This window comes from Malaclemys terrapin, chromosome 25, assembly GCF_027887155.1.
Source record: "Malaclemys terrapin pileata isolate rMalTer1 chromosome 25, rMalTer1.hap1, whole genome shotgun sequence".
In the NCBI taxonomy this organism is placed as follows: Eukaryota; Metazoa; Chordata; order Testudines; family Emydidae; genus Malaclemys; species Malaclemys terrapin.
Genome location: NC_071529.1, coordinates 11,022,114 through 11,037,590, shown reverse-complemented (window position 1 = coordinate 11,037,590; position 15,477 = coordinate 11,022,114). Strand labels below are relative to the sequence as shown.

The following is a 15,477-nucleotide window of genomic DNA, read 5'->3' as shown; positions in this document are numbered from 1 at the left end:
TCCAAATTGATAACAGAAAGTTTATTCAAGAATTGTTCAACAGACAACCCTTAAGCAAGGAAATAAAATAACTACTATAGAAACAAAGAAAGATCTCCAAAGAGGAGGGGTGACGTGGGAGGGGGATTAGCTATAGTTCTTCTAATTCAGGACTATACAATTACAGTCTGGTTCTGCTCTCATGCCTCCAGTAGAACTAATTACATTATTCATAAGTACGAGGGTAACATAAAACTACTGGTCTTTCTAAATTACAATAACTAAAATAAGCTTGTTGTACAATGACAAGGAAACACAATGTCCTTTATAACAAGTAAATACTAAAAAAGTACAATTTGATTCTTTTTCTCATATAAATACATGATGTTGGGGATAAATAATACAAAAAAAGGAAAAATATTTTAAACTGGCTATAACCAATAAATATATATGAATGTTCACCAGAACACACAGCTTTTGAAAGACGTCAGGATTGAGTGGACGAACGCCCTTCAAAGTTGTTTTATACCCATTCAATGTAAACTCTAAGTGCAACAAAGATGTCCAGACAAGAAAGCATTAGCAAATACCAAAGGTCCATTCACTTCTGCTTCTTTTGGAGGACATACCGTTTGTTCAAAAATACCCTGTTTTCACGTTAAGTCAAGAGAGAAGGAGGAACAAAATGTAGGATTTCTAAGTCTTAAGATTGCTTTTTTGTTCATGAACCCTAAAACAAAAAACATGTAACCGAATGGAGACTTCACTTCATAAGAGGCAAAGGTTAAAAATATCCAGACCTGTCAACTTTCTCTTCCTCTCTTTGGCCTCTTTAAAAAAAAAAAAATATAAAAATCAGCTTTGTTGCAGAAATGTATTTCCAGAACCTTTGCATCTCTTAAACCTATTTGGGGACTGTGTGAAGAGGAGGAGGAAGAAAGGTTATATTTCCAAATGTTGGCAGATATGTATATTTTCAGCTATGGGGTGGGGGGAGGAATTACTCAGCAAAAAAAAGATGTTCTTCATCTCAAGAGTTAGACTGGAAAGGAAAAGGTAAGGTTCTTTGGGGGGAGATTTGGAGGGTGTAGTTTTCTGTGAATCTGTTTAGATAAAAAAAAATTATTTGTTATTGATAGGCCAATTGTATAGATTTGGTGGGTTGACAGTATGCTGCCATTATCAATGTCCGAGGAATCTTTGTACTTATTCGTACCTTCTTTAAATATATCAGGTGGTTTTGGTTTTGTATCTTGCTAGATTTCCATAAAACTACCCCAAATATATTCAAAAGCATTTGTGTTGAAGCATTAGAAGGTATATCTATCTAGAGTTTAGATAGATAGATAGATGTGTATGGGGATAGATAGATAGACAGATAGATAAATAGATTAGATGAATCTTGCAAATAAATAGAATTAATCATCAGAAGTTGTGCCTAACGGGCTTAATAAAACCAGAAAAAGCCGAAAATGTCTCCACTTGAAGGGCTAACAAGACAGGCCACCAAACAAATATCTTAAGGGCTCAACACAAATGTTTCTGAACCAAATCCCACTACGGATTCACTACCCCACTCCAGTGCTCCACAACATCTTCACGAGTCTGTCCTGCCCTCCCCCCAACCCACCCTGCCCCCACCCTATCACAGGTGGGTGAGTTTGGGCGCCTCTTGGATTCGGCCCTGAGAAGAGGCGTGGTGCGTGGAAAGGTCTGTGTAGGTTGGGTGGGTCTCACATGGTCCATGGTGCTGGCTGGTTGGCATCTGTGGGGCCCCGTTGTAGTCCATGCTGGCAGACTGGTGGTGTGGCAGGTGATTGAGGCCGTAAAGGGAGGGGCCCGAAGCAGGCATAGAATCCACATAGCCGCTTCCAACGTATACAGGGCTGCCTTGCATATTGGGAGTCCCATATGTGCTCCCATTGCCCTGTAATATGTGGGGATCGTACTCCGGCGCGGTGTTGGCATACTTCTGTTGCGAGGGGCACCCTTTGATGGGGTTTTGGTAGTTAGTTGACATGGTATAGGCATTCTGGTGGGGCTTATTGAAGGAAGGAGGCGATGGGTCATCGTAGTTACTAGTCATGGTGTGCAAGGCATTCATAAACCCTGCTGAAGATTGCATGGGTTGGGGCGGGCTGCCCGTTGGGGATGGCCCCCCCGAAGAAGACCCCATGCCTTTCGACTTCTGATCTTTTTTATACTTCATCCTCCGGTTCTGGAACCAGATCTTGATCTGCCTTTCGCTGAGATTGAGCAAATTGGCCATCTCCACTCGGCGGGGCCTGCAAAGGTAGCGGTTGAAGTGGAATTCCTTCTCCAGCTCCACCAGCTGCGCGCTGGTGTAGGCAGTGCGGGCTCGTTTGGAGGCAGAAGACCCTGGAGGGCTTCTCTCGCCGCTGCAGCTTTCTACCGGCCCGAAATGAAATAAAAGATAATTACTTACATGCAGAAATTGAATGCACCGGTTCCTAATAAATCCTGTAACAGGCACGCGGACTTCAACCACCCCAACCCCCACCCCTTTCACATTAGTCTGCACTCTATAATCATGTCATTTATTAAGAGTTCTGTTCTCCAATGCTGCCCCTGCTTTATGAAAATTTGATCATGTCACGCAGAAAAGGATTCCAGGGCCATTTATTTAGGAGTCGATTATTTTCAGCAGCTAATTTTGAGACAATAAAATTTGGCAGGGGGCAGTGTTTTGAAAAGCAAATTAATATAAACACGGGTGCCAGCGATGTGTGTATTGTGTTTTCATGTGTGTATACTTCATACTCACAGGCATAGGTGTGTGTTTTGTATAAATGCGGGTGTGTATTTAATAGCTGTGATCACACGCACGCATAGCCACACATGTGGCCACGTATGTTTGTGCCTTTAGTGTACATGCATATATATAATTGCACTTATAGAATATATATGCATATATAACACAAATACTATAATAAAACACACACACACATATATAAAATAAACAGACACGTGTATATCTGTTTATGTGCATGTATGTACAACTATATACGATTATATTATATATAAGAGCAATTCCATGGTGTTCTTCTATCTATCTATCTAGCTAGCTAGCTAGCTATCTGTTAATCGATAAATAGATGGATAAGTAATATACTATGGAATTTCTTTAATATTGATAAATATGCTGCAATGGATATACATATTCATTTATTAGTAACTACATGCATTCAATGCTTCAGCCACTTTTAGCTATGTACAATTTCTTTGGTGCATTTTACTACAATATTATGGCATTTAAAATAAATAAATACAGCTAAATCTTCACAATGGGCCAAATCCGGTAGGCTTTATTCAGGCCAAACTCCCATTGAAATCACCAGGAGGTTTGCTTGAATAGAGGTTGAATGGCTTGGCTACTCCAACAATAGCAGTATTTTCAATGCATGTATTTTCCCACTTTCAGACAAGAACATTCAGGCTGGTGGCTTCATTACCTCGCTGTTTAGGAAAGTGGTTGGTTACAAAAGCAGAACTTTATACCTGTGGTAGGGGAGCTGTTTTTCTGTTTGGAGTTTTGTCTCGATTCTTTCATCCAGGGGAAAATCTGTTTGGTGAGAGTTGCGTTTGAACTGAGATTTGATTTGCTGGGGGCAGTTTTACTGCTCCCTGACTGGCTAGTGCTGTTGCTACTGTTGCTGTTGGTGACAGAGTTTGGGGGTGGTGAGACAGGTGGGGCTTGATGATTCTCCCGGGGCAAACTTGGACGCATGCAGCTTCCATTCAGGTCTTTACTTTTTGCATGTGGGGCAGTGTTGCCCAGAGATTGGAGGGAGCAGGCAGACCTCTGGTAGTCATTCTCCACGTGAGAAGAAGGCTGGAAAGGCTGTTGAGGGCCATCATAACCAAACCCATTAGCACCCTGGTAGGAATAGCCTCCAAACAGCGTTGAACTGTCGTAGTATGTAGTTTTCTGCATCTCTGGGATTCCCCAAAAATATTTTTACCGACTACCAGGGTCTTGAGACCCTTACGGAAGAACATTGGCACCCCAAGGTCACGTGACAATCCGTTTCCAGTTGTCTATTGGAAGCTGACCTGAAAGGTTAGAAGAAACACACAATGATAGTGGCCTGGCTATGAATCCATCTTAGGTCGTGAAAAGCACATGACATGAATAGGGTCCTACAGAACAGGGCTAACAGATGCCTTGAACAGATTTGTCCTGTGTTTCTCCTCCCTAGGCTCATCAACTATTTTAAAGTTTATTTTTTAAGGTCAATGCATTTTTCTGAACAGCACTGCACCATGTATGTATAAATATGTCTAAGCACAGGTGATTCCATATGCATATATACGTATAAATGCACACACATTAATATAATAAGAACAAGAACACAGAATGGATCACTGCTAACCACAAACATGAACCGAATATAACTCATGTCTTTTTACCCCCATCATAATCCAGTCCATGCAATAAGCAGTTCCCAAGAATAAAAGAAAGAAGGTTATGATGTGCCCAGAAACGAAAGTTTGGAGGATCAGATACTCTAGAGTTCTGTTGCTTTATGGTAGGACTGCTTCACGGAATGTTTGATTTTAAACCAAGAATGGCAAATAGTCTCTCTATTTTATCCAGGTAAGGGTTTCTTGACTCATTTAGCTTGTTTTGCTGCTTCCACAGTAACACACGTTGTCTTTGCAATTCTGGAGAAAATATTTTAAACAGCTATTGGTCCACCCATTAAAAAAAAACAAAAAAACACGTTTTTCCTTTGGCCTATTTGCCTATTGTGTTTAGGACACATACCTTTTCACTCCTCAGTCCCATTTCTTTAAAATCTTGAATCTGGAACTGCCATTGAAAAGAATTGCTTCCAAACCCAGTTTCATTGTGTTTTGGTTTGGTTTGTTTTCTTAAAAACAACAACAACAACAACAACAACCAATTTTGTCACCAGGCCATTTGGTTCTAGCTTTCTATCCCTTTGACTTTTCATCATCCCCCCCCCCCTTCTGTTTAGGTTTGCTTTCCAATCCAAGCCCAAAAGTTCCACAAAACCGGAAAAACCAGCCTTCAGTACCTCCTTTTGCCCAAAGCATGAACTTTCTGTACATGGGATGGGGGGGTAAAAAAACAAGAAGAATAGACACTGATCAGAAAATAATTTGGTGTCTGGGGATCAACCAAGCAGCAAACTTACTTTAAAAACCCGGTGGATTTTCCCCATTACTACTCACATTTTGCGAGGATGGATTTGTTTTGATATTTATATCCATTTTAAAATGTAATGTTCTCACTTTTAAAAATAATCTGTACGTAAATAAAGGCCAACGAGATGTTTTCAAATACTAAAGCTTTAACACAATGCACAGATATACAATAAATAATACTCCGATTTTTCCTCCCCCGACTTTTGTGTGTTTGTGGTTATGTCAAACTGCACTTCAAACAACATACTCTTCGCCAATATACACATGTAAGGTTGATTTAGCTTTTATACATCAACTCAATCCCTTCTACATTCCCAAATCTGTGCGATAGCTTCCACGGAGATATATTATTTATTTATTTTGTCGACAAAGAGGCTGGAATAATTTTGCGGAGAATTATTGGAGGGAGTACTCGGGTTTTATTTCCTCGTCATGATAAATATTAAAAAGTATACTCCCCTACCCGAGCTGAAGAGCTGTGAATTAATTAACAACCAGTAGTACATTTATTATGAATAGGGTGGCTGAAACTGACTAGGAGTGCAAAGAGATGGAAATCTCTCCCAGGCCTGTTTTACACGGCTTTCCTTCTTCTTTCTTAATCTTCTTTTTCTTCTTTTTTGTCTCTCTTTTAAATGCCCGAGAGGCGTATCAAAAGCAGCTAAAAAGAACAGCGATGATTTTCAAAAAATACATAAAATAATTGTATCGCCTTCTCTACCCAAAAAACGAAGCTAGATGGTTTGGAGCTTCAACAGAAGAGATTTGCTTTTGTAGGTCATCTCTCAACGCATCACAAATGCCGGTCATTTATCTTCCCGAAGACGGCCGGAATCCTAATTATTTACTCCAAGGAATTGTGTTTTTTTTTTTTAATCTCAGGCAGAATAATAAATATTAGATTATATCAGGTTCCAATTAACTATCGCCGGATCAACTCTGGTATGTTTCCCCACCTTCCAAGTTTCACTTTGCGAAGGATAACAACATTAAAGACACAACACCCTGCCTGGGAACTTTTACTGCGAAAGATTTAGAGGAGACTGAAAAAAAATCCAGTGAATATCGAGATGGAGAAGGAAAAAGGATCTATGTCAAAAGGTTCATAGGAAGATTGGGTGAGAGGATGGGAACAGATCTAAGCCTATTTATTTCCCTTTAAAGCGATTCCCTCCATGTTGGAAATCCTAAATTCACAACCTGCCTCTGTTTAGGAAGAAGAGCGGCTCATTTGTCCTCTCCCCCGCCTAAGGTATATTTCACAGACCAAGCAAAAGACAGAATAAACCCGTTTTTAGTTTAAAATAAGCAAGCTATCGACATGGCCCTTAACAATGGGCTGGTGCTGAGAGGCACCTCAAATTCCAGCGACTGCCTTGCGGTGAATATGCGTGGAAAATAGAGACACATTCCTAAAATTTCCCTCCCCCCCCATCATCACCCCCAAGCAGAACCCCCCAGTTGAAAAGCAGGGGGGAAAGAAAGGCCCCTGGATGAGGGCTGCAAAACACTCGCTGCGTGGAAGGAAGCTTAAAGCTTGTGAACTCTTCTTGAACCGAGATTGGAGTCATATGGTCATAAATCATTGGGACATAGACTCCGCCATTCACAAAGTGATAGCCTATTTGAGTCCAGCTTACCTTAGTCTCTGACGAGCAAAGCACAGGCAGACATAATATATTTTCACATCCAGCACCAAAGCAATCAATAAGCAAGGAATGCCACCCTCTTCCTTTAAAAAAATGTTAAAGGAATAGATAGATAGATAGAAGTGTGTGAGTGTGCGTGGAGGAAAAAAAAAAGAGAAATCCAGTAATAAAGCCAAAGGAGGGGGACTAAACCAGTGTAGCTTTCGGTTACGTCTGCTCAAATTCTCTCTCTCTCTCTCTCTCCCTCTCTTCGTTTGGGGAAGAAGAAAAAAAAAGAAAGCAAGATGCTTTACAGCTTCCAAGATGTGTAGAAAAGCTCAGGGCTTTGAATGGACAAACCCTGAGATTCTAGTTGCCCTATAGACTGGTACGCCCTGCTCACTGATAACAATGGCCACGGCAGAGGGGAAGAAGGGAAGGAGGGAAAAAAAGGAAAGAAAGAAAAAGCTGAACGCGAAACCTTTAACTAGGCACGGCTTGGCTAGGATTAAAAATAATAATAGTAATAATAATGAGTCAGGGTAGAGAGGGGTGGGGGGTAGGGAAGCGGGGGGGGGCTTTGAAATAAAGCTAGGTGGTATTTAAAAAAATATAATCAAGATTTGCTTTGGAGCGCTGGGCAAAGCCAACAGCCTTCCAAACAGCGTCACTAGTGAAAAATTATGCTAATTGCAGACGTGGTGGACCGAGGCCTAGACAGAAAGATAGCAAAGCTTTCCTTTGATTCACGTGTTTAACAATTAGGTGTCAATTTATGTTAATAAACCCTTTCAACATAGTCATACTCCTTCCCCCCCGCCCCCTCACAGTTAGAATCGTCTTTCTTTCAATAACCGCTGCATATATTTTGTCTCTCCCTCCAACCGGATTTGTCTCCTGTTAAGAGTTCCTAATATGAAATAATTATGAAATATACTTTTGAGGGGAGGGGTGGGGGAGAAGAGGGGGGTCTGATCGACCAGCCAGCCAGGGACTGATTTTTATTTTTTTTAAGGGAGTCGAGACCGGTGGGGGGAAGGGAGGTGGAGGGCGGGTGACAAAAGGACGAACCCGTTGTGTTGATGCAACTCAAAGCCTACAGCCGTGGGGAACTTTAATATTAAGTCTGCGTGTCAAAGTTCTCTGGCTGGTGGCTACATGATTCCCCACCTACTGTAGGTTGGTGGAGGGGAGGAGGTGGAATTCGCACTTCTAAAGGGGACAGAGAGTAAAATCACATAGGAAAGGCAAATTCAGGGAGGGGGTTGAACAATAAAGATTTGTATTAATATGATGATGATGATGATGATGCCAGACGCTGCTGCCAGCGCCAGGCAAGAGTTATGACTCCTGGCGCGCGCACACTACCGCTGTTAGCGGAAACTTTCCCCGGTGCGTTTTGGTGAAGGTGCAGGGATACGGAAGCGTTGCAAAGGGAGCGTGGGAGGAAGACAGGGCAAAGAATTTAGGTGTCTGCACTTTTTTTTCCTTCTCCCCTGCTGTTATTGTTCCAGATTGCAATGATTTTTCTCGCCTTTAATTCTTGCCCACAAGCCCTTTGGGTTAAGTGCTGACTGGGGAATTTAACTGTAGCCCGCGAAGGAAAGGCGTGGACACAAAAGCTCTTTGGATCCCGCTTGGAAGGTGTGTCCACTGGTGCTGTTTGCATCACTCTTCCGCACCTTTTGATGAGTGTCCATTGAAAATAAAGAGTTTACTTTTGCAACCTCTTACTTTCGGGATGTGTCTGGTGGGAAAGACTTGCAAGGTGCTGGCTAGAGACTTACTAGGGGGCATAAAGAACAGGAGTACTTGTGGCATAGTGTTTCCACCTACTGCTCTAACATCAGTTTTCAAACCTGTGTCGTGAGGGGGTTCCACCGTGTAATTGAAATATCGTCTCATTTTTCACCGAGATTGTTTTTCCTTCTGACTTTTTATGAGCTACTTGGACACACATCTTCAACTACAGGCGATGGTGGAACACCAGGGTTACAGAGCGGCATGGAGGAGACACGAATAGGATTCATGGATTATTCTTTTTAAAAAAACCCTTGCAATACTCAATAGATTTTCGCAAATGGGACCTCAAGGGCTTGTGATCGAATATCTAGACTATCAGAGGTACCGTGGACTCTGCAAAGAACTTTTCTGAAGTACCAACTTTGTGTTCTTTTTTAAATGACTGGAGAATTAAAAAAAATCATAAAAACATAGCTGCATTTCTACACACTGAGTGTCTTGTAAGTAGATATTAGGTTCCATATCACCTTGTATTTCCGCTTATACGTTTTGTGTTGTTTTTAAAAGTGACTGTATTAGCCCAAATTGTGCAGTCCTGGTCATTTTAGACGTCCCTTCAAAGGGAATACAGAAAATATTTCCCATTTAAAATGTCCACCCAAAATTATAACCATAAATCACAAAGTTTAAAGACAAGCCAGTAGCAAAACGAAGACACTTCACAGAAAAGTTAAGGCAAGAATCGTCCTTATAAATGTAGTGGAAGGAAAACAAGTTGTCTCTTTAAAAAAAATAGTGGTTTCTGGTTCTAAGATGTTTATTTTTTAACGACCAGGCATCATGTTTAATAACACTCACCAATTCTCCGTTGTCTGGTCCAGCACAAGTGAAACAGCGCAGCAGTTTGAGAAAGAAAGAGAACTGTAAAACAGAAAAGTGACAAAACTTCCATCACAACGGCATGGGAAATCGGACTTATCATACAGAGAACTCTTCCAGTGGTAATGGTGGGAAAACGTTTCTAATGGACAAAAATTAAATAAAAAAAAAAATCTGAGGTATTTTCTCAACAATGTAACTAAAGATGACATTTCATCAGAGTTTTAGCATTTTCCGAAAGTTGTTTACACACACACACACACACACACACACACACACACACACACACACACACACAAGTACCATCAAGATGATCATGCAGACATGCAGATAAGTATTTTTTAAAAATAATTGGACTCATATATATGGTTCTCAAACATTTGGATATCACTTGCTCATTGGAAATGGTCTTTGAAGGAAATTATTTATCAGTTGTATCTATTCAAGCTTTGCATTAGAATAGTTATCAGTAGAAATTATCTGTAGTAAAATACAACCGTGAATTGAATTGGTGAATTTTGGTTTTAAATAAAGAATAATAATAATAAAAAAACCGTGAGCTGTTTTGCAATCCATCATTTACCTCCTTTTATTGTTTTTAGTTAAAGGCGGTTGGTAATTCCGGGTTAAGTGCATTTTAAAAATGAAATGTATCGTGTTAATTAGGTAAGGCGGTAGGAAAGCTTTGTGGAAACCGCCAGGCGATTTTACTGGAAGACAACGAAAGCTTAAATATTTACAGCTCATCTTTTCCTATGTAGCCAATTTGCTCACAGTCTTGAATGATCCCCATAAAAAAAAGTAGATGTTTTATGTTATATGTAGGTAACAGTTACACAAAAGTTATTCGATAAAAGGATTAACGACACCAGTTTAAACCTCTTTAAAACTACACGGAGATTTATCACTGAAACCTTGACACGATTTGATTCAGAAAGAAAGAGGGGGGAAAATCTCATTTAAAATTATTTTCGTTTTGGGAAACATTCACTCGCTTTAATAATCTTGTTTCCGTTCTGTCTGTTGATGTTATTAATCTCAAATCAAATGTTCTTCCCGCACCCTACCCTTTCTGTGACAACATTCCTGGAACATAAATCACACATCAGGCTGACCTCTCTCTGGTCTGCGGCCTATAGTCATAATTTATGATGATGATGATGATTACACACACACACATTTTAATACACAACATTGGCTATATTCCATTTACATCACAGCCTTACCGGGTTAACTTGGGTTTTTAATTCCCTCTGTAGATTATAAATAAAGATAAAGAAAACCCCACCGCCCTTGATGTGGTATGAACCCCAGCGCACCAAATATGTCTCTATAAAAGTTCCCCCACATTAGGGCCTGGAAGAAAGGGGGAGTGGAGGTGGGGACTGAACAAAAGGAGGTGGAGAGAGGCGGAAAGTAGCATTTATTTGGCGTGACTAGAGAAGGCAGGGGAAAATAGAAACAAAATAAATAAAGGCTCCGAGAAAGATTGTCAGTGAAGCCAGCAAAAGGGGTTTTTGCTACATTTGGAGGGATCCGGATTAAAAATAAAATCATTACCCTCCACTCCTCCCCTCTTTCCCTCACTGCCAACAATAGGCTCATGCATTATGTATCATTATTAAAAGATATTAGTGGTGAATTATGGGTATTTTCAAATTAGGCACTGTACTCTTAATAGGAACATTTATCTTTCTCGATAGATAGCTAGATAGTGGGGTGTGTATGGGGATAGATAGATAGATAGATAAGCAAGCGTGCAAGACTGGTCACTATCCACTTCCGCTTCCTTTTATTTACTTTGTAACAGTTAGGATGTCAGTATCCGAATTATGGAGGCCAACCCATCTCCTCTCATAAGACGGTGAGGGGTAGGAATGCTAAAATTGAGGAGGGATGGATTAGGGAGACTCGAAAAAGTCTCTCTCTCTCTCTCTCTCTCTCTCTCTCTCTCACACACACACACACACACACACACACACACACACACACACACACACACACACACAAAGTCTAAACAGAAGCCAGCTCCGGATAAGAAATCAAAATGAAACGGAGTGTGCGGTGTCTTTGAGAGATTAGCTCTCTTTCTCTCCATGACCTTTGCTTACAAGAGTAATAACTCACCGGGTTAATGATCAACCAGCGGAAGTGCTTTTGAATTACCTCCTAAATACAAAACAACAACAAAACCCGGGCTCCCCCAATTCTGGCTGCTTTTTTCACCCCCTGAAGCCCTCTCCTCTTCTATAAATGCTCTGGTCGCCAAAAGTCTTTCGTCCACACATGTTGCTATACTGTCATTTTTTCCCCTTTAGGAGTGGGGGAAGGGTTAGGGTACCAGAGCGCTGTAAATAGTTATTTAGGAAGCCAGTGACCAGCGAGACTAGATTGGACAGGAGCCCTCCCCACATACACCCCCCCTTTCTAAATGCCAAAATAATGACTTGAATTATGCGCTCACGTGACTGGTAGACGTCAACCTTTTACCCATTTTATACAGAATTGTTAAATGAACTTCCCCCCACCCAGCGTCCCCCCCCTTCCAGTGAATTCTCTAAACTTAGTTGCCAGCAGTCGCTTTCTTTTTCCCCACCTCCTCAGTCATTCCCCTCAGATATTTGGTTTTGATTTTGTTTTGTTGCTGTTGGTTGTTGTTGTTGTTCGGTCCTCTAAGCAGAGGAGGAAAACGGAGGTGCGAAGTCTTTGCCAAAACCACAAGCTTGCAAAGTCTCAGCTCCCGAGCCAAATGCCAGAAGAGGTGGAAGGAACTAGAGGGGAAAGAAAGAAAGAAAGAAAGAGGATGGCTCCGCTCCGAGCAACAGCAGCAGAAATCTCCGAAGACCTCCGCTTTGAATCTGCTGCTGCTAACCTGCTCCTGCACTTTACTAGAGAGAGACACTGTGGGCTGGGGTGGCGGCTGGAGCAGTTAACCACCCACGCTCCCTCTTTTAACCGAGTGGATTTACAGTTAAAGCTTTTCTCGACCCCCTGGGAAGAGGACGCGTGTTCCATTGCGGTAGATTCACCACTGGCTGCCCGCGTGATCTGCTGCTTATGGGCTATCCAGATTTCACGTCACTTAAAAAAAAATCTGGAGGGAAAATAAGGATATATATATATTTTTCCCTCTCGAAAGGATTCCTGGATAGCATCCAATATCTATTGACTTGGCAGTTTCTGTTATAAAATGAAGGCATTCCGTTACTTTATAGCTACATTCCTCTGAATAATAATAATAATAATAATATAATTAATAAAGAGTGATGCGGGGCGGGGGATGGGTGGGAAGGAGGGATGCACAAGGGATCCATTTTACCTGCCTTCATTTGATGTCACATACAGATAGGTAACAATTTCTGAAGGAGGAATGTCAGAGAGAGAGAGAGAGAGTTATGTTCAGGAATCAGATTTCTGGTTCTCTACGTGTTTGTATAGTGTGTTGTCTAACTAGATACAATGAGAATACATTCTCGTTTTGCAATCTCATGTTATAATGTTTTTATTGCATACTACAAATGCACTATATAAATACACTGACTTGTATAGCATACTATAGATGTTATATAATTAGATACAATGAGAACATATTTTCATTGTACATTCTCATTGCATAGTGTATTTATTATATACTACAAATACACTATATAAGCACACATAGTAGACACATAGCATGTAAATATACACATTAACATGCATATATATGGATGTACACACATAGCATGACCAGTGACCCATATAGATATCTCAATCGATCACTGGCTGTGCTAAAATACTGTAATATTGTAAGGGTCTTTGGTCTCTCATATTCATCAGCATATCAAAAGGCTAGCATCCATAACAGTCTCTTAGTGCAGTAAATAGTTAATTTTTAATTAGAGGAGAAAGAATTCGGAACGACAATGCTTAACAGGGTTTCAATGTCGTTATTGTGGGAGATACTTAGATGGAACCGGCGCTGTAGATTCTAGTTCTATTTTAAAATCTACTCTCGCTCATGCATGCTTAGCAATGAAATGAGTACAAACACTTGTAATTTGGAATGCAACAATGTCACTCCCAGTGATGTTTAGCACCAATGTAAGGCCATTGGATCTGGCTATAATCTCTCTCTCTCTCACTCACACACACACACACACACACACACACACACACACACACACACACACACACACACACACTATCCAGACAAAACCATACTTTAAGGACGGCTCTCTGAAGAAACCCATTTCCCTTCTGAGGGACCCTCAAACGAGAATAATCCGACCGGTGGTGTTTCTGTGACTGAAAATTGCCCCGATGACTCATTAAGATTTGATCCTTACAAAAGCAAGAAAAATAAGGCCCCCCCAAATTTGTAATGAGTTTGTCGTGAGAGTGGTGGCGGGAATGAAATCCAAATCAGCAGATACCGTCGCCCCAATACATCTATTTCAACTACAGAGAGAGAGTTGGAATTTCAAAAAACCGGCCATTAATATCAATTTACTTCAATGAAAACTTTGGTTCTTCATGAAGTTGATGCTTTATGATCAAATCAATTAAATTACAGTCATTTAGGGCCTCGTGGTTCCCCTCAGATTTTATTCGCCAACAGACCACGCGCTTGGTAAAAAAAAACAAAAAACATTTCAAGTTTAGCTGGAGGCGAGTAAAGATAATTCTGGAACTGAGGAAATTTAATGCAAAGCAATTTTCAGCAAAAAATCAGGCGCTTGTGTAGCTCTCTGCCAATATACAGGAGTTTGCCTCGGGAAATATTAGACATTGAGTCTAAACTTTTCCGGTTTTACAATGTACGGGGGCATTTTTATAGCTAACAAATTGTCCCAGGAACTGAGTTATTATCAAAGTACAAAAGGACACAAACAAAAACCAGCCACACTGAACAGGGAGCACATTTTTTCTAAAAATGAATTTCAAATTTAATCCGATTTGTCTTCCTGTCTTCCACATAAACTTCGTTTTGTTGCAACTCCCTCCTAAAATACACATCGGACCTTAACAAAGAGACCAATTCTTCCGACTGCTAGCCCCAGAATGAATGATGAAACAGCACTAGTAAATATTGTGTCATATATTCCAACATGAATCATTTTCTTTTCCCGCCCCTCCTTTTCAAATGGAGGTCATTGAAGAAATTACATTTCAAAAATAAATCTTTATTATGGATTCTCCAAAACCCCGAACAGATTGGGAACTCCTTTCATGGTCTGAAAACATTTTAACTATTCTTATATAAAAGGCTGAAGCCTCTTCTACTTACCCAGCCCACCAAAATAAATTGGTCAGCTAACGGGAAAAACAAGTAAACTAACCAGATGTTTGTTAATCACATCTGGCAAATAAAAGCAGAATTTGAGGGGCGTGGGGAGGGAATCCACTATCCGCATAGTGGAATTTTTAGAAGACATGGGCTTCCAGGAAAAGACTTGTAATTAGGAGCTGCTCCAAGTAAACAAAACTTCTGAGGGCCATAAATCATGCTCACATACATTCTTCAGTTTAACACCCCTCTTTTCCAGAGCAGCGTTTGTAGTTTCTTTTTCAAACAGCGGAGAGGTGCTAATGCTTTAACAAATGTGTCCCAGGGAAACCAAGCTGGGAAACACGTACTTTAAAGAAAGCTTCTGTATCCCGTCTAGGTATGAACCACGCAAGATAATTTATATATATATATATTTGCTCATCTTTTACTTCCCTGGCTATGTTTCCGAGAGATCAGTCTTAAATTGATACTAGGGAAAGTCAGCTATAGTTCACGTTGACCAATGGAGAAGTCTCTAACCTGTCAAAGCTTTGGGAGCGATTAATTATATCTCAGAGCGCTGGAATTCACAGAGTACGGAAAGGCAAAGTTGCATCAATTTTCCCCCCCTCTTTACCTCTTACCTGTGTTAGTTCGCCCACCAAGGACTTCAGGAAGAAGGAGAGAAGGGGGGAAATCGGCTGCTGCAAGTATCTGAACTGAAGCAAGCAAATTAAAGAGAAGAAAAGAAACTACTTTATTGTACCCCAGTGGATCTTGCTGACAGCTTTGTCGGACGGATTTCTC

General features: G+C 40.7%; 1 protein-coding gene across 8 annotated transcripts in view; it reads right to left on the bottom strand.

Annotated features, from left to right (window-relative positions):
- HOXB3 (homeobox B3) overlaps positions 1-15,477 on the bottom strand; it is a 58,289-nt gene continuing 42,812 nt past the window's right edge. For 6 of the 8 annotated variants that reach the window (XM_054014127.1, XM_054014129.1, XM_054014130.1 and 3 more), the window contains exons 3-5: positions 9,402-9,464; positions 3,499-4,053; positions 1-2,388 (exon numbers count right to left, since the gene is read on the bottom strand). In XM_054014127.1, coding sequence (XP_053870102.1) covers positions 1,625-2,388; positions 3,499-3,934 — 1,200 coding nt within the window. In that variant the 5' untranslated portion in view covers positions 3,935-4,053; positions 9,402-9,464 and the 3' untranslated portion in view covers positions 1-1,624. Of the gene's footprint in view, positions 2,389-3,498; positions 4,054-9,401; positions 9,465-12,018; positions 12,596-15,477 lie in introns of those variants that run through there. The other 2 variants (XM_054014134.1, XM_054014135.1) reach the window with 2 other exon arrangements.